The 23,451-nt window shown below is 48.7% G+C and overlaps 1 protein-coding gene across 1 annotated transcript in view; it reads left to right on the forward strand.

Annotated features, from left to right (window-relative positions):
* CREB3L1 (cAMP responsive element binding protein 3 like 1) overlaps positions 1 to 16,106 on the forward strand; it is a 68,807-nt gene extending 52,701 nt beyond the window's left edge. Inside the window, exons 6-12 of the mRNA XM_048855027.2 lie at positions 695 to 844; positions 1,580 to 1,638; positions 5,241 to 5,309; positions 8,375 to 8,474; positions 12,442 to 12,562; positions 12,993 to 13,257; positions 14,069 to 16,106. Coding sequence (XP_048710984.1) covers positions 695 to 844; positions 1,580 to 1,638; positions 5,241 to 5,309; positions 8,375 to 8,474; positions 12,442 to 12,562; positions 12,993 to 13,257; positions 14,069 to 14,105 — 801 coding nt within the window. The 3' untranslated portion in view covers positions 14,106 to 16,106. The remainder of the gene's footprint in view (positions 1 to 694; positions 845 to 1,579; positions 1,639 to 5,240; positions 5,310 to 8,374; positions 8,475 to 12,441; positions 12,563 to 12,992; positions 13,258 to 14,068) is intronic.
* Positions 16,107 to 23,451: the final 7,345 nt, after the last annotated feature.

The following is a 23,451-nucleotide window of genomic DNA, read 5'->3' on the forward strand; positions in this document are numbered from 1 at the left end:
GGTTTGAGGATCTTTAAAGCCCTGCCGCAGCAAAGGACCATCCTTAAATGCGGCAGTGCTTTAACGTTGCTGCCCCTTCCCTCTCCCCCCACCCCAGTCGGCGGCCCTGCCGTAGGACCCTACCAGCAGGGTTGCCTACAGGGGAGGCAAAAGGGGCAGCATTTTAATGTGGGCTGGGTATGGGCCGGAGCGGTTCTTACCGGTACACCGTACTGGCCTGTACCGGCTCCCTTTCACTCCTGGTTGCAGGTCAGGATTGAGAGATATACCAGAGAGAGAGTGATGAAAAGAGGCGTGCATAGCACCTGCCTGTGACTGCTGTGCTCCAGCCAGTATTCGGTTAGCCCTTCACTTTCAGGACCACCAGATTCACTAAAGAACACTTAAGGGAGTTCCTGGCACAGGAATAACTGAGAAGTCACGTAGAAGGGACATGTGGTAACTGCTTTTCATGAGCTCTACAACAAATGCCCATAGCCAACAACAGCTTGGGGAGCAGATGTATTAGTGAGAAGAGTGTGAAGCAGCTGGCTGGCTGTGTCACTGGGGACAGGTTCTCGTGGCTGCAGTGAAGACCATTGCCATGGGTTTATTTACAATGAGGGTCCCCTGTTGTGGTGGCTGCGGTGAGGACCCGTGGGGTGGGATTTGTTGCTGATGCTCTGTCTGCCACTGATAGGCTTGTGTATTTCAGAAATTACAAGGGACATCAGGCCCCCTGCTCTTGACCGAGGAGGAGAAACGCACCCTGATTGCAGAGGGCTACCCCATCCCTACCAAGCTGCCCCTCACCAAAGCAGAGGAGAAAGCACTGAAGAGGGTCAGGAGGAAAATCAAGAATAAGGTCTCTCATTTCATTACATCTTAAGCAAATAGTTTAAATGATTCAGAAACATCAAGTTGCGCAGATGTCATAGCCAGCCAGTGTAACCACACCATCCTATTGCTATTGTTACCTCGCCTCTCCCTGTCCTTCCTACAATCACCTATTGCAGCTTGTCCAAAGTATATTGTAAGCCCTTTGGGATAGGGACCATGTTCTCTATTGTCTGTTCAGCACCCAGCACTAAGGAGTCCAAATCCTGAATGAAGCCACTGGGCACTACCATAACATATATATTCAATCATATAGTTGGGTACAGGCTGTGAGATTCCCTGAGCCACTCAGATTAGCAGGAGCCCATGGGAGAGCTGGAGAGATCCTGCAGCATGTATTAGTCACCATTGGTGATTCAAAGATGGTTGAGGGCAAGATTCTTTCCAGCCAACCCCATCACGTAGCCACATGAGTCAGTAGGTTTCCGAGTGACCCCAGAGATGCCTGCAGAGGAGATGGGGTTCAGGCACATTGCAAAAGAGCTTTGTAACCTTCACATTGGGCAATTCTAAATGTCCCATTCTTGGCTTCCTAAGTGTTTTGTGGCCAGATGTGAAAGGCAAGTGTGATAGCCCATTCTGCCTTTGGACAGAAGAAAGCGTGTGCAAAGGAAGCAGGCATGTAACGAATCTGGGGGGAGGGCAGAGAAGTGCCTTGAGGCTTATAGTGCTGACTCATGTTTGGTACTTCCTCACCTCCCAGATCTCTGCTCAGGAGAGTCGCAGGAAGAAGAAGGAATATGTGGAGTGTCTAGAGAAAAAGTAAGTGTCTTCTCCTCCCTTCTAAGCATCCAAACAAGGGTATTACTGGAGATGAGGGCCACTGGCCTGCACGCTGTCACTACTCATCTTGTTTGTGCAGTGCTTGGGGCTCTAAAGACCATCTGGCTGTCCACTCCACATGCCACTTCTGGGGGCTGGAATTCAGCTTAAGCATTTCCTCCACAGAAATAGCTGCATCAGCCCCAAAGCTCTCTCTCCCAATCCCAGTACTGTAGAGGGATGGTCCAAAACACTACTGCTAGCAAAAGCAATGGCACTGCAATGCTTGGGCTGGCTGCCCTTGATAGTATCTTGTTCCCAGGACTGTTAAGTTAAAAAATATTCTTAAAGGATCTGAGATTTCAGCTGGCTCCTTTAATTAATTTCTGTGGCTCAGAGCACAGCCAGTAAGCCCTTTGGGACAGCACAGTAGTGGTGACAAGCTGTTTGTCAGCGGTGAGTCCTCAGCATGCAGGCCTTTGGCGTTTTAGTTCTAAATAGAAAAGGAGTACTTGTGGCACCTTAGAGACTAACCAATTTATTTGAGCATGAGCTTTCGTTGTGATTCTCTGTACAGGTGTCAGGTTATTTCATGAAATTTGTCTGGGGTTCTTGACACACAGATTTGGTTTGTGCACAGCCCCCCCCACCTCTCCTCCGCCTGCTCCCAGACAGCCTATCAGACCCTCACAGCACTAGATTATTCCTTAAAAAGCCCACTCATTCTGCTTGCCTTATTCTGTTTGCCCCCAGTATTCCAGGCTTTATGACCCGTTGTTTGGGTAGCATGTTTGGTGAGATTAATGTTTCCATCATAGAAGCTGCTCTGGTCTGTCTGATCACTAATCGGGGCTTTGGGGTGCCCTTTAAAATGGTGGGGGGAGGCACAGATTTTCCCCACCACCAAATGGCCCTCTTCTTTTCCTCTGAGGTGCAACCCCCACCAGCACCTGACAGCCCTAGTCGATGAGCTCCTATGCCCACCACCTCAAAATCTGAGTCAATGGTCACAGTGCCACTGAGGTTTGGCCCAGGCAAAAAGTGGTCAGGCCATGGCTCAGGCCCCCCTCTGGCTTTGCAGCCTATGCTAACTACAATGTGGATCAAACCAAGTAAATGACTTGTCAAGTACATACCCAAATACAGATTCTTCTGACATCCTATATTCAAATTTTGGTAGTGGTAGTGTGACTACCACTATATTACATGTGCATCTGCTCGGATCAGAAATCCCACATTTGCATGAATATATGGAGTAATTGTATATCTCACTGCTTTTTGCATACGCTGTTATCTACTTTGCATATGGTGGATGCCATGGGAGCATGGAGATTTTGGAACATTAAATACAATTCCCTCATCCCTATATGTTAAGATGATGACTCAAGTGGCTGATAGCCAGGAAGATGCTAAGGCCAAGTTTGTTCCCCAAAGTCCCCTGCTTGAACTTTGGTTTTCTCCTTATGATGTGAGCTAGGGCAACAGGATCTACTTCCGTTCATAGTTCCCAGTTTTTCTGTCTGAGTTGCAGTTACAAATTTAATGTAATGGGACGCTATCAGGTTAGAAATAATCTATGCCATGGCCCTGCAATCAGATCCATGCAAGAGGCTCCCCGCACTTGTGTGGAGCCCCAAATGGGCCTCTCAGACACAGAAGCCAGTCTGCAAGGATCCAATTTCATGACCAGTATTTTAAAATAGTGTCCTGTGTCATTAATAACACCTGAGATCATTACCATGGACAGATTCTTTAAAAGGCCTAATTAACTTTTCACTTTCCTCTCTAAGTGGAGAGAACTGCACAGTGAAAACAGATGAGTCAGTTTCAACTTCTGGCTCTTATGCCCTTATGTAATACATTAGCTGTGTGTGAGTGTGTCTCCCTCTGGTGGTTAGCCCATATTAAGGATAAAAGTCTACCTCTTACAGCTGATGGGATTGCTCCTCTAGTTTGAGTGGCAGGGTTGTGCACTTTCAGTCCTGAAGGTCCTAGGTTCATTCCCCACTCCTGGCCATAGTGTCTGTACATGGCTGTTTATTACTCCAGCGCTGTGCTGCCATATTTGGGCTACAGTGTAGGTTTACATTTTTAAGAAAAAAATGTTAATTGGAATTTCAAGAGTAACCAAAACATTTTTATTGACCTTAGTTAGCGCAAAACCTACATTTTGGGCCTAAAAGGTTCAACCTGGCAGTGTCCCTTTAAGCACAACTTTAATATTGAATGAGTAGTTCAGAAGCTGTACACGGTCATTTCACATGGTTGTATGTATTGGAAAGTCTTCTGTTTTATTATTGTCACTTCCATGGCCACTATTCTTCCCCCAGCCCTGCAGAAATTTCCCTTCAGCTGTTCCCTGTACTTTGCTGGATGCTTTCGCCATAGTAGTTACAGAGAAGAACTTGGAGAAAAGAGAGAGCGTGTAGGTTCTCCACTGCCCTTCAATGGCTAGAGCTGGTCATGTGTTTGAGCCGGGGATTGTCTTTCCCTAATAGGGTGCAGCTAATGCAAATTCTCCTTTTAGTTCAGGGGGAAGAGAGGCCAGAATTGTTCTAGTGGAAGGTCTTCTGTTCATGTGTTCCGTGGCCCATGGATGTAATTTGCTGATGATGGAGACATTTATGTGGCCTTGCATTTGTTACAAATTGTCCGACATGTAACGTGGCTCTAGTGCAGAGGTGGGCAAACTACGGCCCACGGGCCACATCCGGCCTGCGGGACCCTCCTGCCCGGCCCCTGAGCTCCTGGCCTGGGAGGGTCCTCCCCGGCCCCTCCCCCGCGGTTCCCCCTCCCCCGCAGCCTTAGCGCACTGCCGGCGCAACACTCTGGGCGGCCAGGCAGCGCAGCTGCAGAGCTGCGGCCTGACCCGGTGCTCCAGGCAGCACGGTAAGGGGGCCGGGGGGTTGAATACAGGGCAGGGGAGTTTGGGGGCTATGGTCAGGGGTCAGGGTGTGGATAGGGGTCAGGGCAGTCAGAGGGCAGGGAACAGGGGGATTGGATCGAGCAGGGGTCCCGGGGATGCAGTCAGGAATGGGGGGGGGGGGTGAATGGGGTGGCAGGGGGCAGTCAGGGGACAGGGATCAGGGGGTGGTGGATGGGGCAGGAGTCCCAGGGGAGCGGTCAAGGGGCAAGAAGCAGGGGGGGTCAAATAGGAGGTGGGGGCCAAGCTACCCCTGGCTGTTTGGGGAGACACAGCGTCCCCTAACCGGCCCTCCATACAATTTTGGAAACCCAGTGTGGCCCTCAGGCCAAAAAGTTTGCCTGCCCCTGCTCTAATGACTCTCCCAGACCCAGAGACAGTCTCTTCCCAGGTGTGAGTCTTGTAGCCACTTGGCACCATGCGAGTGAAACACTGCAAAGGAATTAATGTGCATTGAAGGGATTCAGTCTTTGCTCTGATCCCTTGATTGTTAGCATCAGCTGAGAACATGTAGCTAGACAGCGCATGATCATTTGACTCCGGGAGTTGGGAGTACATCTGCCAGAGGCTGAAGGCACAGGGCTGTTCAGGGGCTGGACTCTGACGGAGGATGGGGTCCAATGTTTGTCTCTTTTTTGCAGCGTTTGTAACTAACGGGATTTGGGTTTTATTCCTGCAGAGTTGAGACTTTCACATCTGAAAACAATGAACTGTGGAAAAAAGTGGAGACCTTAGAAAATGCTAACAGGTGAGAGAAGCCAACCCCGATCTCTTCTGGGGTGGGCTGCCAATAAGGGAGGCCAGCGGAGTGCTTGGAAGGAAAGGAAAGGCAACCCTCCCCCAATTCCTGGCAGAATCTGGGCTGCTCAGCAGGGCCTGGTTCCCCTCCAATGGCAGCAGCAATTCAGCTGGGTTTGGTTAGTGAGTGTGGAATGTTTGCATTGGGTCAGCCAGGCAGGGGCTGTCAGCAGAGAAAGGGAAGGAGCAAGGGAGCTTTCTGCCATCCCTTCCTTCCTCTCCTCTCCCCACAGCCCAGAATCCTTCTCCAGATTCTGACTGTCACTCAAACCCCTCCACTCTTCTCCTTGTCTCAATGGAAGCTCCCATGCAGGAGGCCTCCGAAGGTATGACACCCATCTCTCAACCCCCTTGCTCTGCTCTCTGAAGCACAGAGGGCTATTAAGTATCAAGGCCTGGGAGAAAACAAGGGCATAAGATACCAGTTTGGAATTTCCCTAGAAAGAGCTATGTTTACAAGGTGACTGGACAGACTCTAGGAACTTTCTCCTCATCTGACATGGGCATAGGTCCCATCTAACCCAAAGCAGCTCTCTCCAAACCTGACACCAGTGCAGACCCTGTTATCCCCTGCAGCCTGAGGGAGCCCTCTTGGTGTCTGGCACCCATGCAGATCCCATTATATGCCCCACCTCCCCCCAGCAAAGCCTGTGGGAGCTTCCTCCTTGTCTGACACTGGCACAACTGCTTGCCCAAGGGAGTAAGTCTCTCCTCTCAGCCCTAAAGCAGGCCCTTGGCTTCCTGGGCTGAAAATCTGGAGAGTGCATGGGGTCTCGGTGCTCAGAGCTGGCAGCCTCTCCACCCCAGGAATTTGTTTCCTTTGAATCTATAACATGGAAGGCACATACACATGCCCTAGAAATAGGAAGCAGCACTTGGAATTGGAGTTAGCTCTGCCTCCTTTCACTGTGCATGTGTGGCAGAGCAAGAGCAGAGTCAGCAGGAAGGGACTGCCAGAAGTTTGGGGTGAGGAGGGAGGCTCTCCTTAACGTATTCCTATGCACATGTTCCCTTTGTTCTGATTTCACAACCTCCTAGACATGCACTTAGATACACTCCTCACAGCCACACAGGCTCTGGCAGCTGCACATGGGGATTCCTTTCATCCATGAGCCTTCGGTCCACGGGACAGGAACTGGCCGGTGACCCTATTAACCAAACCCATCTTCCCTCTTGACCCCACCACCATGACTGGAGCTCGCCAGGGGCTATTGTCTTCCCTGACCTTGCTCTGAGGCTCTTTGTCAGACTCTTTTTCTCTGATCTCCTGATGCTGAGGCTCTGACCCCAGCTTCCAGGTAAGACAATGCTCTTTAGAGACCCCGGAGATGTCAGGCAAATGCCTTCCCAGCAATCAGTGGTTAACTTTTTTCAGAGTAACAGCCGTGTTAGTCTGTATTCGCAAAAAGAAAAGGAGTACTTGTGGCACCTTAGAGACTAACCAATTTATTTGAGCATAAGCTTTCGTGAGCTACAGATCGGAGCTGTAGCTCACGAAAGCTTATGCTCAAATAAATTGGTTAGTCTCTAAGGTGCCACAAGTACTCCTTTTCTTTTTGGTTAACTTTTGCAACCTCATAGATGGTTGGGGCCTTCCACCTGCTGGAAAGATTGTGAACTGCAGCCCATCTCTCCCTTCCCAGCACAACCCCTGAATTTCCTCCATCTGTGCTTTTGAGAAGCAGCCAGGAGCAGAAGCAGTATTGTCAATCCCAAGCATTCAAAAGTCATGAGTCAGTATCCCATATTCATGTGATTGGCTTAAAAATCACGAGTTATTACAAAATAAGAAACACTGAGTTCATTTTATTGGCCTTGTGAGCCTGCAGAGGCACGTTTTCCACTTTCCTCCATGGCCATGCGGGCTGGAAACTAACTTTTAAAACATACAAAATCTAAGCTTCTCCTGGAATCACCTGACTCCAGGAGCTGGGGCTTTAAGAAAAACACCAACTAGCACAAGACTTGCAATAAGATTGCAAGAGTTGGCAATGCTGCAGAGGAGAAATTACTAGGCAATTTGTAACAAGGAAATCTGGGCCCCCTGGCTACAAAACCCAAGGCTCACTAATGCTCCTTGCAGCCCTGCCTCCACCCCCACCCCCACCCCGGGGCAAATTCCTTTGCCATGTCAGCTAACCAGTTGTGCCCTTTAGTGGGCAGTACGTAATGTGTCCATAACTGGAGGGCCGTTACATGTGAGGTAATTTAAACAAGACAGTGAGCCTGTTATGTGTCAGCCAGGGCAACCAGAGGAGGAATTATTCACTGAGCTCTATATTTGGCTTTGCCCACAACCCCCTGCAGCGTCTGCCAAGAGAGATGAAGTTGAAACAGATCACATTTTATTTTTGCTTCCCTCTCAGCCTTATGCTCCAGGGGGTGTGGTTAGTGCTATGGGATGTGCCCCCCTAGGCAGGCCGTTAATCCAGTTTGGGCCAGACAGCCCTCATTTTCTAGGGTTTGTCCCCTGTCCGGTACTGAGACAAAACCAGATGTGAGTTTGTCTGGCATCACAGATGAGGGACGCCATTTTGAACAGTGTGCTGCCCTGCCCCTGCCAGCGTGAGCTCACCCACTCCGTGTCTGTGAGGTCACACCACCGGGGTGGGGTCATGCCATTCCCAGAAGTACTGGAATCTCCTGTATTTTGGGGTTGTGGCAGTGGCCATACTATGCACCCCACCCCGGGTATTGGATGTATCTGGGCAGCCTGAGCTGGAGTCCAGGTCTGACTAAATCTGATTATGGGAGATCAGGGCAGAGGGGGTTTATTTGGCACCAGGAGAAGAGGTGTCCTTCGCCCAACTCCTTTCAGTTCCATTGCCTCCATCACTATCCCCTTCATTTCTCGGCTTCACAGGCCTATCTGGTGGGAGGACATGGACAAATGAGGGAGCTCTCCTCATTCAGAGGAAAGCTGGGGTGGACATTGGAGAGTCCAGCTTCAGTCTCATATCCCTCCGTGATCTTTGTCTCTTCATTGCACTGTCTTGTGGTTGTGTTCTCGCCTAGGACTCTGCTCCAGCAATTACAGAAGCTCCAGGCCCTAGTGGCTGGGAAGGTCTCCAGACCATATAAAATGGCTTCCACACAGACTGGAACCTGCCTAATGGTATGTGCCTCAGGCCCTCCATTCTTTATTTGCCGTGATTCCTTTTGCACCTTTATCCATCACCCCATTCCCAGACAAGCCAGGGATTGTTCCCCGTAGCATGCTTCCTGCCTTGAATAACTAGTGGATACTATTCAGAGTAGCAGCCATGTTAGTCTGTATTCGCAAAAAAGAAAAGGAGTACTTGAGGCACCTTAGAGACTAACCAATTTATTTGATCATAAGCTTTCGTGAGCTACAGCTCACTTCATCGGATGCATCTCTAAGGTGCCACTAGTACTCCTTTTCTTTTAGTGGATACTATGCCAGTGTCCAGCAAAAAGAGTGGATTTATTTAGACAAATTATTTCCTTAGAGCCCGGAAGAGCCTCTTCCCTGTTTCACTGCTTTACAGTCCCAAGCTTTGAGGCCAAATATAGGAATTGCCAGACTGGATTAGACCTGGGTCTAGTCCACTATCCCACTTCTGACAGTGGCCAGTGCTAGATGTTTCAGAAGAAGGTATAAGAAACCATGCTGCAGGCAGTTCTGATGAAATAACCTGTCCTCGGGGAAGTTTATGCACTGAAGCAGGAGGGTTTATACCTGTACTGTATTTTTTGTGTCCCCTCTAATGTCAGTGTGGATGTTCTCATGAACCATAAATGCCTGATCCTTTTTAAGAATCCTACTAAGCTCTTAGCCTCGGATAGCTTCTGGCAGGAGTCCCACAAGTTAATTCTGCACTGTTTAAAAAGCATTCCTTTTTCCCTGTTCTAACTCTGTTGCCTTTCAGTTTCATTGAATTCCCCCTAGTTCTTTTATTATGAGAAAGGATAAACAGAAGTGTCTGATCTACCTTCTCTGCACCATTCATTATTTAACTCTCTTTTGCCCCTTATTTGTATCCTCTCTAAACTAAGCAATCCCATTCTTTTCAATCTCTCCATGCCTTCACTCATTCTCATTGCCCATCTCTGAACCCCCCTACAGCTGCAATTTCAGTTTTTGAGAGTGGGTGACCAGAACTGACCATAGTGTCCCTGGTGAGAGTATCTCATTATAATAGCATTCTAATATTTTCTATCTCATTCGTCATACAAACAGCCTTTTCTTTGCTTTTTGTCAACCACGGCACATCAAGCAAAAGCTGTAATTGAGCTCTGACAATGGTGCCCAGATCTTTTCTCCTGTATGGTTCTAGTTAATGCTTAATGCAGCAAGATGTATGAATAGTTCAAATTATTCCTTCCGATGTGCATTATCTTGTATTTCTCAACAGTGAATTTGATCCAGTATTGTGCTGCCTATTCATTTAACTTCGTTAATCCCTCTGAAATACCTCAAAGTCTGCTCTAGCCTGGACTAACCACATCATTTTGTGCTACCTCCCTGTCTGGTCTTTTCACAGGTAGTTGGTAGATCCATTCAACACCACGAGTCCTAGAATGGTCACAAAGGCCACCTCACTATTAACCTTTGGCCATGGGGAAAATTGATTTATCTGTACTTTCTGGTTTTTTGCCTCTTGGCTAGTTCCTGGTCCATGACAGATCTTTACCTCTCATCTTGCAACATCTAGAGTCGTTTCCTTAATAGCTTCTTGCGCAGGACTTTGTCAAAAGTTCTTCTGAAAATCCAAATCAATGAAATCGGTTCTCTTTTATCCACCCCTTTGCTGACAGGGCCATCAGATTCTAGTCAATTGGGAGGCTACATTTTTCTTACAGAAGTTGTGCTGATTTCTTCCTAGTACATCAGGTGTTTCCAAATTTACTTTTAATCCTGATTCAGGACGCTTGAAAGTGAAGTGAGCCTGTAATTCCTAGCATCTCCCCTTTTTACAGTTAGATAAAACATTTGCTACTCACCAGGGCTCCCATGTAGGAGAAGATTTGAATGAGAGATTGCATACTTTTGTTAGCAGCTCAGTCACTTCATTTTAAAATTCCTTCAGAACCGTTGGATGTAAACTATGTATCTGGTCCTAGTACCTCATTGCTCCTTCATGTATCTGTTTCTTCCTGGACCTCCTCAATCTCTGACAACTCTTCATCTTTATTGCCTGGAAAGGGTAGGTCTGGGACCTGTATCTCCCAGCTGTGCTAAAGACTAATACAAAGAAATATATTAGCTTCTCAGCAATGTCTGATTTTCCTTAATTGCTGCCTTCACTCCATGGCAGTCCAGCAGATGTGCTAGTTCTCTCACAGGCTTCTGGTATATGTCAAGAACTTATTATTTGTTTTTCTATCTTTGGCTATTTGCTCTTGTATTCCCTCTTAGCCCTCCCAATTTCCATCTTCCATTTCACCTCCCCTCGTTTATGCTCCTCTCTGCTGGCTTCATTAGGGTTGAATTTCCATTTTCTGAAGGATATCTTTTTTGGCGCAAATAATCTCTTAAACCTTTGGATTTACCCATTCTGGGTTTTTCCCCCCCCCCCCTCATTTTCCTGAGTCCTGAGTTGGTGAGGGGCCTGAGTGCCGTTTTGTGCATAAGCAGCCTCCATTCAGAGAGATTTCAGAGTAGCAGCTGTGTTAGTCTGTATCCTTGAAAAGGAGGACTTGTGGCACCTTAGAGACTAACAAATTTATTTGAGCATAAGCTTTCGTGAGCTACAGCTCACTTTATGAGTAGCCTTCATGTTGAGTTTAACTAATCTCATTTCCTCACTTTGGACTATAGGAGCTTTTGTTGGACCAGCGTCTCCTTTTTTTGAAATCCCCCTTTCTAAAGTATAGTGTCACCGTGCTAGAATTTCGTACCCTTCATAATACTGGGGTTACTTAGTCACTCAGCTATTGTTTCTTGATGAACCAACTTCTATGTGTTACTTAGGAGTGAATTAAAAATCTCTCCTCCTTTGTGCTCTAGAACTAGCTGTTCCAAAAAGCACTCTCTTAAGGTGTCAAGAAATTGCTTCTCTAGCCTTTGTCCTGATGTGACACTTGACCAATTTATACCTGGTAGTAGCAATCACTCATTATTATTGTTTTTTACTAGATCATGTTACCTCCTTGATCTTTCCAGCACTGTGCAATCAATATCTTTGGCCTGAGCTGGAGCCTGGTAGTATAACACTACTAGTCCATTTGTATTCTCGTGACATGGAATTTGTATCCATACGGATTCTCACTCTGAATTGTTATCACCCTCGATTCTATAGAACCTCAAGTACACTGTTCCCCCCACCCACCCACCTCTTGTGAGCTAACCTGTCCTCCCTGTATAGTAATAGATCAGTATTACAATAGCCTATTGATTTTCATCATTCTACTATGTTTCAATAATTCTAGTTACATCAAGATCTTCTTCCACTGCCAGGCATGCTCATTCACCTGTTTGTGCTTTTCATCTTCTCACATTTGTGTAAACACCAATAGTTTTTATTTTTGACCATTTGCCTGTTTTTATGTAACTCCTTAATCTGAATTCTGATAAATCAACAGGATGTCTGCTCTCAGGCTGTCACTGGTCCAGTTCATCAATCATTTCGGTCCTATCCTTTACTGGATACAGAGACATCTTTATTTAACTGCCATCCCTAGGAAATGTATTTGACCTGAGTGTTCCTGAGCACCTGTTGGCTTTCCCCTAGCTCCTGCTTTAAACAATGCCCCCAAACTGTATTCATTGTCTGTGCCAATAGTCTGGCTCCCCTCTTAAGTGTAGGCTCCTCTTTCCCAAACTGTTGCCCAGTGAATCTAACCTCCTTCTCTTTATACCATCTCCCACTCATGCAATGAGACTCTGAAGTTGTCTCTATAGCTGGCCCTGCACATGGAGCTGGCAGTATTTCAGAGAAAGTGACAGTAGAGGACAGCAGACTTAATCCTTTCTCCTGATAATCTAAGATGAGCAAAGTGAGTGACCCAACTGTCAATCTGACCACATGGTCTCCTACTGCTGGGGGTTTGTGTGCTGGGATCACAGCATTGTCTTGTGGCTGGCAACGCTGATGGGTTTTTTAATGTCTCACCCCCAGGTACTGGTGCTGTGCTTTGTTCTGGTCCTGGGATCCATGATGCCATGTCTCCCAGAATTCTCCTCCACATCACAGACAGTGAAAGCAGTTCCGGCACCAGACATTTATACAACCAGTAAGAGTGAGTCCAACATGATACATTCCTCTAATCCCCTGGAAGTGCTCCCAAACCCTCTCTTCTTGATAGATATAAGGCAGGGAGAGCTGTCTCAAAGCAGTGCCCTGTCTATGCCTGCCTCGGCCTTGCTAGGGAGAGCTGTCTCACAGCAGTGCCCTTCTCCATTTGCCATTGTACCAAAACATGACAGATGCTAAAAGACAGGATGGGAGAAGAAAATCATGGACTCGTCTCCATTCCCCACAGAGAAGGCTGAATGTACTCCAGGGATGCTGTGTATGTACGTAGGTGTTGGGCTCAGGCAGCTGAGGTGGGACAGGCTGTGTTGGCGTGTGTGGCTTGCAATGTGCTGGGGTGACTGTGTGTTGGACGGCTTGTGCCCCTGGGTTCTGCTCCTGTTCTCAGCATTTAATGGTGCTCTCTCCATTTACAGTTCAGTCCCGGAGCCTCCTGTTCTATGACGAGGGCGCTGGCTCCTTAGAGGAGGGCTACAGCTCCTTCCTCCCTGTGGAGCATCCTGTGGGCCAGGAGACTAACAAAGGGCAGTCTGAGGAGAGGAGACCTCAGGAGCACATACAGGGCCACCTGGCCAGGGCCCATGAGACAGCCAAGTACCTGAGCAAATCCCAGCTGCAGGGCCCGGACCAGAACCAAACTGACCCAACTCTGACCCACCTCAAAGACCAGTTCCAGAAGAGGTAAGCAGGCTGGAAACTCCTCTCCCTGCCCCACCTACTCCAGGGGCTTTGTCTCCAAACTCCAAAACAGCAGAGTCTGAGAGAGGGAGAGCATCAGAGTAGCCCTGTCTTCCCAGTAGGGGAGCTGTTTGACACAAGGCTCGGAGCTGGCAGGATAGACGAGCTCCTTTCCTGTTTCTGTCTCCTGGGAGTGCACTAATCCAGGCACTGTGGCTGCAGGGGGCTGCTCCCTGCAGGGAGCACAGAACCATGCGAGGCTCCATGGATCAGAAGAGTGGGGACCACAAGTGGGTCTAGAATGTGGAGTTGCTCTGGCATAGTAACCAGTAGACATAAGGGGCTGAATGGCTAAAGGGTTCCAACATTTGCAGGATGGTCAATGCCAAGGAGCAATGGGCTGGGAGACTCCATCCTGATCAGTACAAACCAGTACCCACAGCAAAAGACTCCCCCTCCTATTTGGCCCTCTGTTCCCATTGTAGACAGTCTGAGCAGTGAGGCCATCACAGAAGGGGGCATAGAGATGGGACTGAAGTTTCCTCTCACTCCTCACCCTGCTGGGCAGAAGGGTGGATCAGCTAGATGCAGATCAGTGAGTGAGTGGGGAATAAAGGGAGAGGATAAAAGGGATCCCAGAGGAGTTCTCTGCTCCCAAAACTGAAATTAACTCTCCTGGGATTGTGGAAAGAAGTGGGACCAGTGGGTGGGAAAGAAAAGGCTGCCCTCCTTTGGTTAGGGTTGGAACAGTGCCCATGGCTGGGACTAGTTGGTAAACGCAGCAAATCTGATTGCTGTCTTTTCTTTCCTGCAGGGAGGCACGCTCCAGTGACGCAGCTGAATCTTTGTAGCAGTTGCCAGACCTCAAGGCCTCGTCCCTCTGGATGCAGACTCCCCTCCCCGCTGAGTGATTGAGGGGACTTGGTGGGAGAGGACACTGCATTCAGACACTCCCATGCTGGTCTTGAGTTCAGCCTGTCACTTCTGCACAGCCCATGTTAGTGCTGATCGCTGGATGGGATTCACAGTGACTGCCAGAACCAGGGATTGTGTCTGGCCAAGCCCTTCTCTCCTCCCCGTGTGAGCATTGTTCACCCTGTTGCTGGGTTGGAGGAGGAGATCTGTATTTGACCCCAGAGGTATCCGACTCATTCCCCAAAGCCTCCAGATTCAGGGGGCAGTGCCCAATTCTGTACCCCTTGCTCATGTCAGATGCACCTGAAGGAAAGAGAACTGAGTTTATTGCCTATCTGAAAGGCTATGGGCATGGTAACTTTGGGGTTAGTCTCCTAGAGAATTTGGGAGTGAGATAATTTCCTCCCCTCACTCCATGGTTAATATGCTTCTGCCTCAGCTGAGAGAAGACCTACCTTGATCTAGTTGTCTCTTGATGGATTGCCCACGTAACTTCCGTTCTGATCATCTGCAGAGATTGGCGCACCGATTTCATGGGGAAGACTCTGATAAATAGACTTAAAATTCAGTCCGCAGCTCCTGGGAAACCAGAGCTCCCTAAGACAGAGTGCAGTCCTCCCTGCCCACTCCCCACAGACCCTTTCTTATGGAATGAAGTTCTCTGTTGTGTGATAGTGGGTCCCAATATCCACAATAAATGGAATAAATGAGGGTCACCAAAGAGAGCTGTGGGTCTCTGCTCTCTAGATGCTGGCACCAAAGTTACCAAGCTCTTCACCCCTTTAACTCCAGACTTGCTGAATCTGATGTTGAAACTGTCTCATCTCTAGCTCTGTGTCAGAGGCCTCATTCAAACCCAGCGAGGTTCCCCCCCAGAAAAATCTCCCTGTAGCTCCCAGATGCTAGTTTTGGTCCCTTCTCCCTACCCATAAAAGCCCTGCTGGAAGAGTTGCATCTTTCCTTGCTCCTCTTCCCCCAGCTACCCCTTGTTAAAATAATTGTTCCAGGCCCAGTGCCTGGAGCTGTCCCTGAGATCAGACCTGGTCTGGGTTGCCCTACTTTTGTAAATCGGAGTTACCATGTCCATGCCAGTTCTCACTCTCCTCCAGACACTTCTTTGGCTCATTTTTCTCAACCTCCCCCAAAATAATAATAATAAAAAGAAGTCCCCTCTCAACACCTTGCTGCTGCCCTTCTCTCTTCCCCCGCCCTGAGACTGCAAATAGGAGGTGACTCCCAGAGGAGGAGGGATGGGAAGGCTCTCACTGACTTGTGCGCTTCAAGGCAAGGAGCAGGATGGCGCAAGAGGGCTACCCTCACTTCCCTCTCTTCTCCGTTTTGTTTTGTTTGTCTCTTGGAGCCAGTTGGGACAGACCAGGACACAGCAAACCCCAGCCATGATTCCACGTGCACTCTGCCATGGGCATGGGAAGAGGAAGATCCTTCAGAACAACTCTGCTCCAGTCAAGGTCCACCCCGGACCCACTCACCAGATACCACCATACCTCCCTTCCTTGTGCCCCACTCCAAAGTACAGAACCACTGTCAGGTCTGAGTATACCCTCTTCCCCCACATCTCCTTACCCAACAATTCCACTATGCACCGCCCACACGGGCCTCCCATTCACACCGTTGTACAGAGACCAAGAGCAGAAATTGTTTGTACATAATGAACCTTATTTTGTATTATTGCCGATCCCTTAAGATATTGTATTTTGGAGACACTCTGATCTTATTTTCAGTATTGTATTTTATTAAGAGTTAGTGCGGGCTTGGCCTCTATGAATTTCCTCCCTTGTGGGGACTCTTTTTTTTCCCCATATAGCCCAGCAGCTGCCTTTTCCTTTGTTTTGTTTTTTTAAAATCACTTTTTTCCTCCTGTCACTTGCTCTGCTTTCGCTTTAGAGAAGCAAAATTAAAAAAAAGATGCAGCATCAGCACTTTGTTTGGGCCTTTTTTTCAGTTGTTATCTTGCTAACTTGTACGTGCAGCATTGTCCCTAACGTCTAGTGCTCCCACTCGCCCTACATGCACAGAATTCCCTAAGCAGTGGGACCCAGCCATCAGAGGTGGCATCTGAGCGTGAACTCAGGGGTTGTACCATATGATTGGAGAATTGCTAACATAGTTCCTATTTTTAAGAAAGGGAAAAAAAGTGATCCGGGTTATTATAGGCCTGTTAGTTTGACATCTGTAGTATGCAAGGTCCTGGAAAAAATTTTGAAGGAGAAGGTAGTTAAGGACATTGAAGTCAATGGTAAATGGGACAAAATACAACATGGTTTTACAAAAGGTAGATCGTGCCAAACCAACCTGATCTCCTTCTTTGAGAAAGTAACAGATTTTTTAGACAAAGGAAACGCAGTGGATCTAACTTACCTAGATTTTAGTAAGGCGTTTGATACTGTGCCACATGGGGAATTATTAGTTAAATTGGATAAGATGGGGATCAATAGGAAAATTGAAAGGTGAATAAGGAATTGGTTAAAGGGGAGACTACAACGGGTCCTACTGAAAGGTGAACTGTCAGGCTGGAAGGAGGTTACCAGTGGAGTTCCTCAAGGATCGGTTTTGGGACCAATCTTGTTTAATCTTTTTATTCCTGACCTCAGGACAAAAAGTGGGAGTGTGCTAATAAAGTTTGCAGATGATACAAAGCTGGGAGGTATTGCCAATTTAGAGAAGGACAGGGATATCCTACAGGAGGATCTGGATGACCTTGTAAACTGGAGTAATAGTAATAGGATGAAATTTAATAGTGAGAAGTGTAAGGTCATGCATTTAGGGAATAATAACAAGAATTTTAGTTATAAGCTGGGGACGCATCAATTAGAAGTAGTGGAGGAGGAAAAGGACCTTGAAGTATTGGTTGATCATAGGATGACTATGAGTTGCCAATGTAATATGGCCGTGAAAAAAGCTAATGCGGTCTTGGGATGCATCAGGAGAGGTATTTCCAGTAGAGATAAGGAGGTTTTAGTACCGTTATACAAGGCACTGGTGAGACCTCACCTGGAATACTGTGTGCAGTTCTGGTCTCCCATGTTTAAGAAGGATGAATTCAAACTGGAACAGGTACAGAGAAGGGCTACAAGGATGATCCGAGGAATGGAAAACTTGTCTTATGAAAGGAGACTCAAGGAGCTTGGCTCGTTTAGCCTAACTAAAAGAAGGTTGAGGGGAGATATGATTGCTCACTATAAATATATCAGAGGGATAAATACTGGAGAGGGAGAGGAATTATTTAAGCTCTGTACCAATGTGGACACAAGAACAAATGGATATAAACTGGCCACCAGGAAATTTAGACTAGAAATTAGACGAAGGTTTCTAACTATCAGAGGAGTGAAGTTTTGGAATAGCCTTCCAAGGGAAGCAGTGGGGGCAAAAGATCTATCTGGCTTTAAGATTAAACTCGATAAGTTTATGGAGGAGATGGTATGATGGGATAACATGGTTTTGGTAATTAAATATTGATGGTAAATAGGCCCAATGGCCTGTGATGGGATATTAGATGGGGTGGGATCTGAGTTACCCAGGAAAGAATTTTCTGTAGTATCTGGCTGATGAATCTTGCCCATATGCTCAGGGTTTAGCTGATCGCCATATTTGGGGTCGGGAAGCAATTTTCCTCCAGGGCAGATTGGAAGAGGCCCTGGAGGTTTTTCGCCTTCCTCTGTAGCATGGGGCACACATTCAGGGCAAGTGACTCAAGAATGGTGCTCTTAAAAGGAAACTTTCTGAACTTCTGAAGGCTCCAGCCCTTTAAAACTGATGTATGCTGAGAAGACCAGACCTCCTTGCTGACAGCAGCCAATTTCCCTTCATCTTCTTGAAACTCTTGCTATCAAAGTCCACAGGCTAAATTGTAGAGCTGTGAAAAATATTCATTTTAGGATCCTTTGATCATTGCTATAACTCCCAGACAATCACAGCTCTCACTTTAACTGCAATGACTGACTGGATCAGAAGAAGAAGAAAATTAACTAGCAAGAGAGTTAGCACAGGGAGAAGGTCCTAGGTCTACAAAGCTGGAACTTGGGCACCTAAACTCAGTGTGTAAGTTTTCAGAATCAAAGTTCCCTCGGTGCCTATGTTTTGGGACATGTACGTACACCTGCCTCCCTCTAGGCACTTAGATGCATCACTCCTGCCTAAGCCCCAGCGTGAACCATGAACCAGGGACAGACAGGTGTTCGGCAACATATATCCTTGTGGGGGCCCAATCCGGTAGGTGTGCTCAGAGGCTGCCTACCAGAGCAGGTCCAATTCAAAATCTGAGTGTAGGTGGAGCCACTGCTGTCCACCTTGTAACTTTTAGCCCTGTGGTTGGAGCGCACACCTGGGATATGGGAGCCCCCTGTTCAATTCTCCCTGCTCTGCCAGAGGGGGAGAAAGGATTTGAACAGGGCGGTGTTGTAACCACTGAGCTATGGGATAGTCTGATGTGCAGCTTCCTCAGACTCTTCTGTTGAAACTGTTCTATGGTAAATAATTAAAGCATTATCAGAGCAGGGGGCCTGGGCCCCGTGTCTCCTGCCTCCCAGGTGGGTACCCTAAGACTGCACTGCAGATTCACTCTCATGCTCTCTCTGAGTAGGGAGACTATTCATTTTGACCAGGACAGTTCCTTTTTTAAGCCCTGTCCCAGTTGTCCTCACTTTTTTTTTGGCAAAAGTGGGATTTGTCCCGTTTGCTCTTGTCAAACTGATCAAGTTGGCAAGAGCGAATGGGACAAATGTTCACTTTTGTCAAAAAAGTGGGTGCCGTGCAAGGAACATTTAGGGGGGAGTGGAGATGCCAGCCCCTTGCCTTGGGAAGGCTAGGCTGGAGGGGGGGAGGAGGAAGGGTTCCAGTGCGTGGGGGGCCGGCAAGTTTCCAGCGACTGCCTCGAGTGGGGGGCTGCGTAGTGGCACAAACTGCTCCCTGGCAGAATTTCCTATGTAGGTTGTACTGAGCATGCTCGCATGGACTGAGTAAGCTCAGCGCGCTGCCCATCCTTACGTGGAAGCAACTGCTACTGGTGGGAAACGTGCAAGTTGCAGTTTGTGCCACTACTATATCGGCAGGGTTCGAGTGATCAGTGACAGCCTGGCGGGGGGGCACCTTGGATGAGCTGCTGGGGCCAGCCCTGGGGTGAGGGGGCCTTGGGCCAGCCCGGTTCGGTGTCGCATTTTCCCTTTGGGAAATGTGGTCACCTGATCTCTGACACTGGCTCCTGCATCACTGCAAACAAATACTTCAGTAGTAACTGGGCCAGAGAGGGAGGATGACTCCTTAGTCCAGTGGTCAAGGCCCCCACCTGGGAGCACAGAGACCCAGGGGCCAGTCCCCCTGCTCCCGTCACTCTTTCATTATTTTGCCACAGTGGAACAGGAGAGATTGAGGGAGGCCCCTCACCCCACATCTGGTGACCCCAGAACTCAGTGGTTAGAGCACTCTCCTGAGAGGTGGGAGACCCCTGTCCCCATCCTTTCTCCCACTCAAGAAGTGTGTGTGGGTGTAGTGGGGAGACTGAACCTGGGTCTCTTACATCCCAGGGGTGTGTGGTAGGCACTGAGTTACAAGCTGCTCATCACGTCTTCCTCCAGCTGTTTTGTGTGATGTGAGGCAGGCACCCAACTCATTCCTGCGAGACACACCTTAGGTGCCTCAGCCGTAGGCTGGCTCCCATTTGTGGATCACTAAGCCAAGATAGGCATCTCCTTGCAGCCCAGCCCCAGGCACCTACCTCTGGAAGGGGCATACCCCTCTAACCAGCATCTCCCATTGGCTAGCTGAGGTGGCTCCCAGCCTAGCATGCTGGCTTTTGTGGATCCCATCATAAGGCACCCAGCTCTCCCCAGTTCTTACGTAGGGAACCTAGGCGCCTAGCCCAGGCATTGTGGATCACAGTGTTGTTCCTGTGATTTCCTATGGCCCATGATGCTCAGCGTTGCAATGCCGAAGTCCCTTCATGGATCGCAGTGAGTCCCTTGTTTACAAGCCACCTCCAGTCTCACTTTATTGCTCAGACCTACCAGCTCCAGCTGACCAGGAACTCTGCCACCACCAGGAACGTTCCAGACATGAAAAGTGCAGTAACCAGATAGCACTTACAATTCTTAAAAGTCCCATACAAGCTCTCCTGTGTTTCTTAGTGTTAATCAATAGTGAAGGTCACCTTGCAGGCCCCCATTCCCTGGAGTTGAGCCCCAAAGACCCATCTGAAGCCTAACTCTTCAGGCACCTGTTAAAAGCCCATGTTATTCTTCCAACCAACTGGCCAAGACAAAGTTTGCAGGTAAGCAGCGCTGGAGTTCCTCCCCTCAGCATGACATCCCCCTGCTTCGCTGTCTGGCTGAGTCTCGCCCTACGGTTCAGTGATAATAGGAAGTGACTCCGAATGCAAAGACCCAAGGACTTGGCTCCCTTAGCTAACCTGTTCTGTCCCAAACGCGTAGCCAAGTGGCAGGAAATGCCCAGATGGGCTCTGTACTGCAATGATGAGCTGTCCCCGCCCATTCCCTCTTGTCCCTGCCCCACAGAGATACAGCAGCTGCCAACCTGCAGAGACCCACCCTTGAATTAGAAAATGCCCTTACTCAATTGGGAGAAGAGAGAGGTGAGATGAGCTCCCCAGGATTCCATTCCAGCCCCACTTCAGAGTCCATCCATTGCCTCAGCAGCAGCTGCTCGCTACCCCCAGAGACCACGCAGTTGGGGTGCCACACCACACATCAGAGCTGGTCCCAACTGAAAACCAAGATAGGGTTGCTCCCCTCAGTAGCAGAATCAGCTACTGTATGCAGCAGATTCCCTGAAAACTCCAGCCCCACACCCTGACTTGTCCTACTTCAGCTGAGGAGATGGGCAGGAGAGAGCTGCGGCTGGCACAGACCCTGCAGAGGCCCCTGGACTCCCCCATCTCTTCTTACTCAGTCTTTGCCCTGGGTATTATATCACTTGCCCCTTCTCCACCCTCCCATCTTTTCCCTTCTGGTGCACAGGGGCTAGCCGTGGGCTCCAAATGCAGGCAAAGCTCCCAGTGGCTTGCCTGAAAAAGAACCACAAAATGCAGAGACAGTGAGGCCTTCCTGCACAAAAACAGGATGACAGTAGCAATGGACAGGAAAGAAAGAGAGAGAGATAGATGTTTATCATCCTGCTCTTCTCTCCCGTGCCAGGATATTTATTAGCTGCAGCTCCTGGAACAATATCCTGCAGCTGGTACTCCAAGTTCTGGGAGCTGGTGCGCCAGGTAACTCAGGAGACCTTGCAAACACAGGCCTCCCCCAAGCCCACTGCTTGTAGCCACAGTCTCAATACAGTCATCACCAGTAAGAGAAATATGTCACAGGCAGCCACCCCCAGCTAATGCTGACTCAATTCTCCCAGGGAGAATGGAAATCACCCCCCGCCCCCCACAACTCCAGAATCATTGCAGATGACTCGTCTAATTAGCCCAGGGTGTCAAGCACAGGTGTTAGAGGAAATGTCACAGCACAAACATCACTAATGAACTAGCTCCAGGAGTTAGTATATAGCTAAACTGGAAATGCCTACAGCACCTCCTGCTGCAAGAGGTTAGGGCTGCAGCAGCTGTGAGCAGTCACACAACCAGTTCTTGCTTCTTAAACATCTGCTGAGATAGGCTGGGCTTGGAGTAACTGAGGCCAGCCCCCTCCCCCTCCACCAGTGTTCCTGCCCTGTTTCTTAAAGTGCCTCCTCTGGGAAAGGCCAGGAAAAGGAACAATAAACGCCCTCAGCTCTAGGACTCCTGCTCCTTTTCCTGTGGCCAGTGTTGAGAGTTGCACTCCAGAAGCCATTTGCAAAGACACACATGAGGAAGTTCTATTGGGCTTATAAAACTCAGACACAGTGCTGCATGTTACTTACTTCGTCTATTAACTACCGTACCTTGGTCCATCCCTCTCTCCTTACAAGCACTCCTGTAGCAAGCAGGGGCATTGGTGCTAACGTAACAGTCGGGGGCGGGGGGAACGAAAGGCATGGCTGGGGCTCACTTGGGCAGTCTGATGGGACTAGCCCCAGCTTGTTTTGGAAATGTCAGGAAAATTCCAGAAGCTGAGCACAGCGCTGAATCTGAGCCAGACCCTTCAAGGACAGGGATCTGGAGCCTCTCAAATTCACTTTGGGCCGGCATGATATGAGCTCTAGCTGCCTCTCTCACAGCTGTTGCAGGAACGAATGGCTCATGACCTCACAGACTACAACCATACCATTCCTCCCAAAGGAAAAACAGGTCACCCCACAATGGGCAACTTTGAAAGCTGGGGCAAAGAGTGGTAGCTCCGCCACCCCCTGCCCTGGGTGAAAATGCTGCTCTAACAGCCTGTAGCAGGGAATGTGCTACCATATGGTGAGTCTTTCTGGCTGGTGATGGAGCCGGGAGCTATCATCATGGTGAAGTTTACGAGGAACAAAATGTGGTGTATTGGGAACTGGTTCAAAATGACAAGCTATCATTTCCTGGCTAGGGAGCACTGAGGAAAACCATGTGATCTGAGTCAGTCAGCAGCCAGCCAGTCTGGAAAGAGTCAAGTACAATGGTGGGGGGATGAGTTGCTCCTTGCTGCCTTACGGAGCAGCCTGTTTTCTCACTCTCTGTTTTGGGGTTCGTATATGTTATTCTGAATTCAAAGAGAGAAAGTAGTGTTACAATGCAACCGTCCAGCAAAAGTATTTATGTTTTTATCTAACTTCTCTGTTGTATGCCATGGAACACAACACAATCCATGCCTGATAAATTCAATCACTGCCTTTGATAAAATCCCAAGTGGAGGGGATAAAGGGAAGATGTAATTGAGCTGGTGTCAGTGAGAGTTAGTTTCTTAGCAACATATTAACTCTACTTGGCTTGTGCATGACTCTCTCCTATATATTGAAAACCAACTGAAGGAGCATAAGCCTGGGTGCTCAGTGATCACTTAGAGCTTAAGATGCTTTCAAGACATCTGCTTTATTCTGTGTCTGGTTCCAGCTGACTGTGCATAACAAGACTCTCTGGGAAGCTCAGCGATTAAAGCAGGGGTGGGCAAACTTTTTGGCCTGAGGGCCACATCGGGTTTCCAAAATTGTATGGAGGGCCAGTTAGGGGACGCTGTGTCTCCCCAACAAGCCAAGGGTGGCCCGGCCCCCGCCTCCTATCCAACCCCCCTGCTTCTCGCCCCCTGGCGGCTCCCCTGGGACTCCTGCCCCATCCAACCTCTCCTGCCCCCTGTCCCACGACTGCCCCCCGGGACTCCTGCCGCATCCACCACTCTCTGATCCCTGTCCCCT

The sequence above is a fragment of the Caretta caretta genome, chromosome 6 (assembly GCF_965140235.1).
Source record: "Caretta caretta isolate rCarCar2 chromosome 6, rCarCar1.hap1, whole genome shotgun sequence".
Classification (NCBI taxonomy): Eukaryota; Metazoa; Chordata; order Testudines; family Cheloniidae; genus Caretta; species Caretta caretta.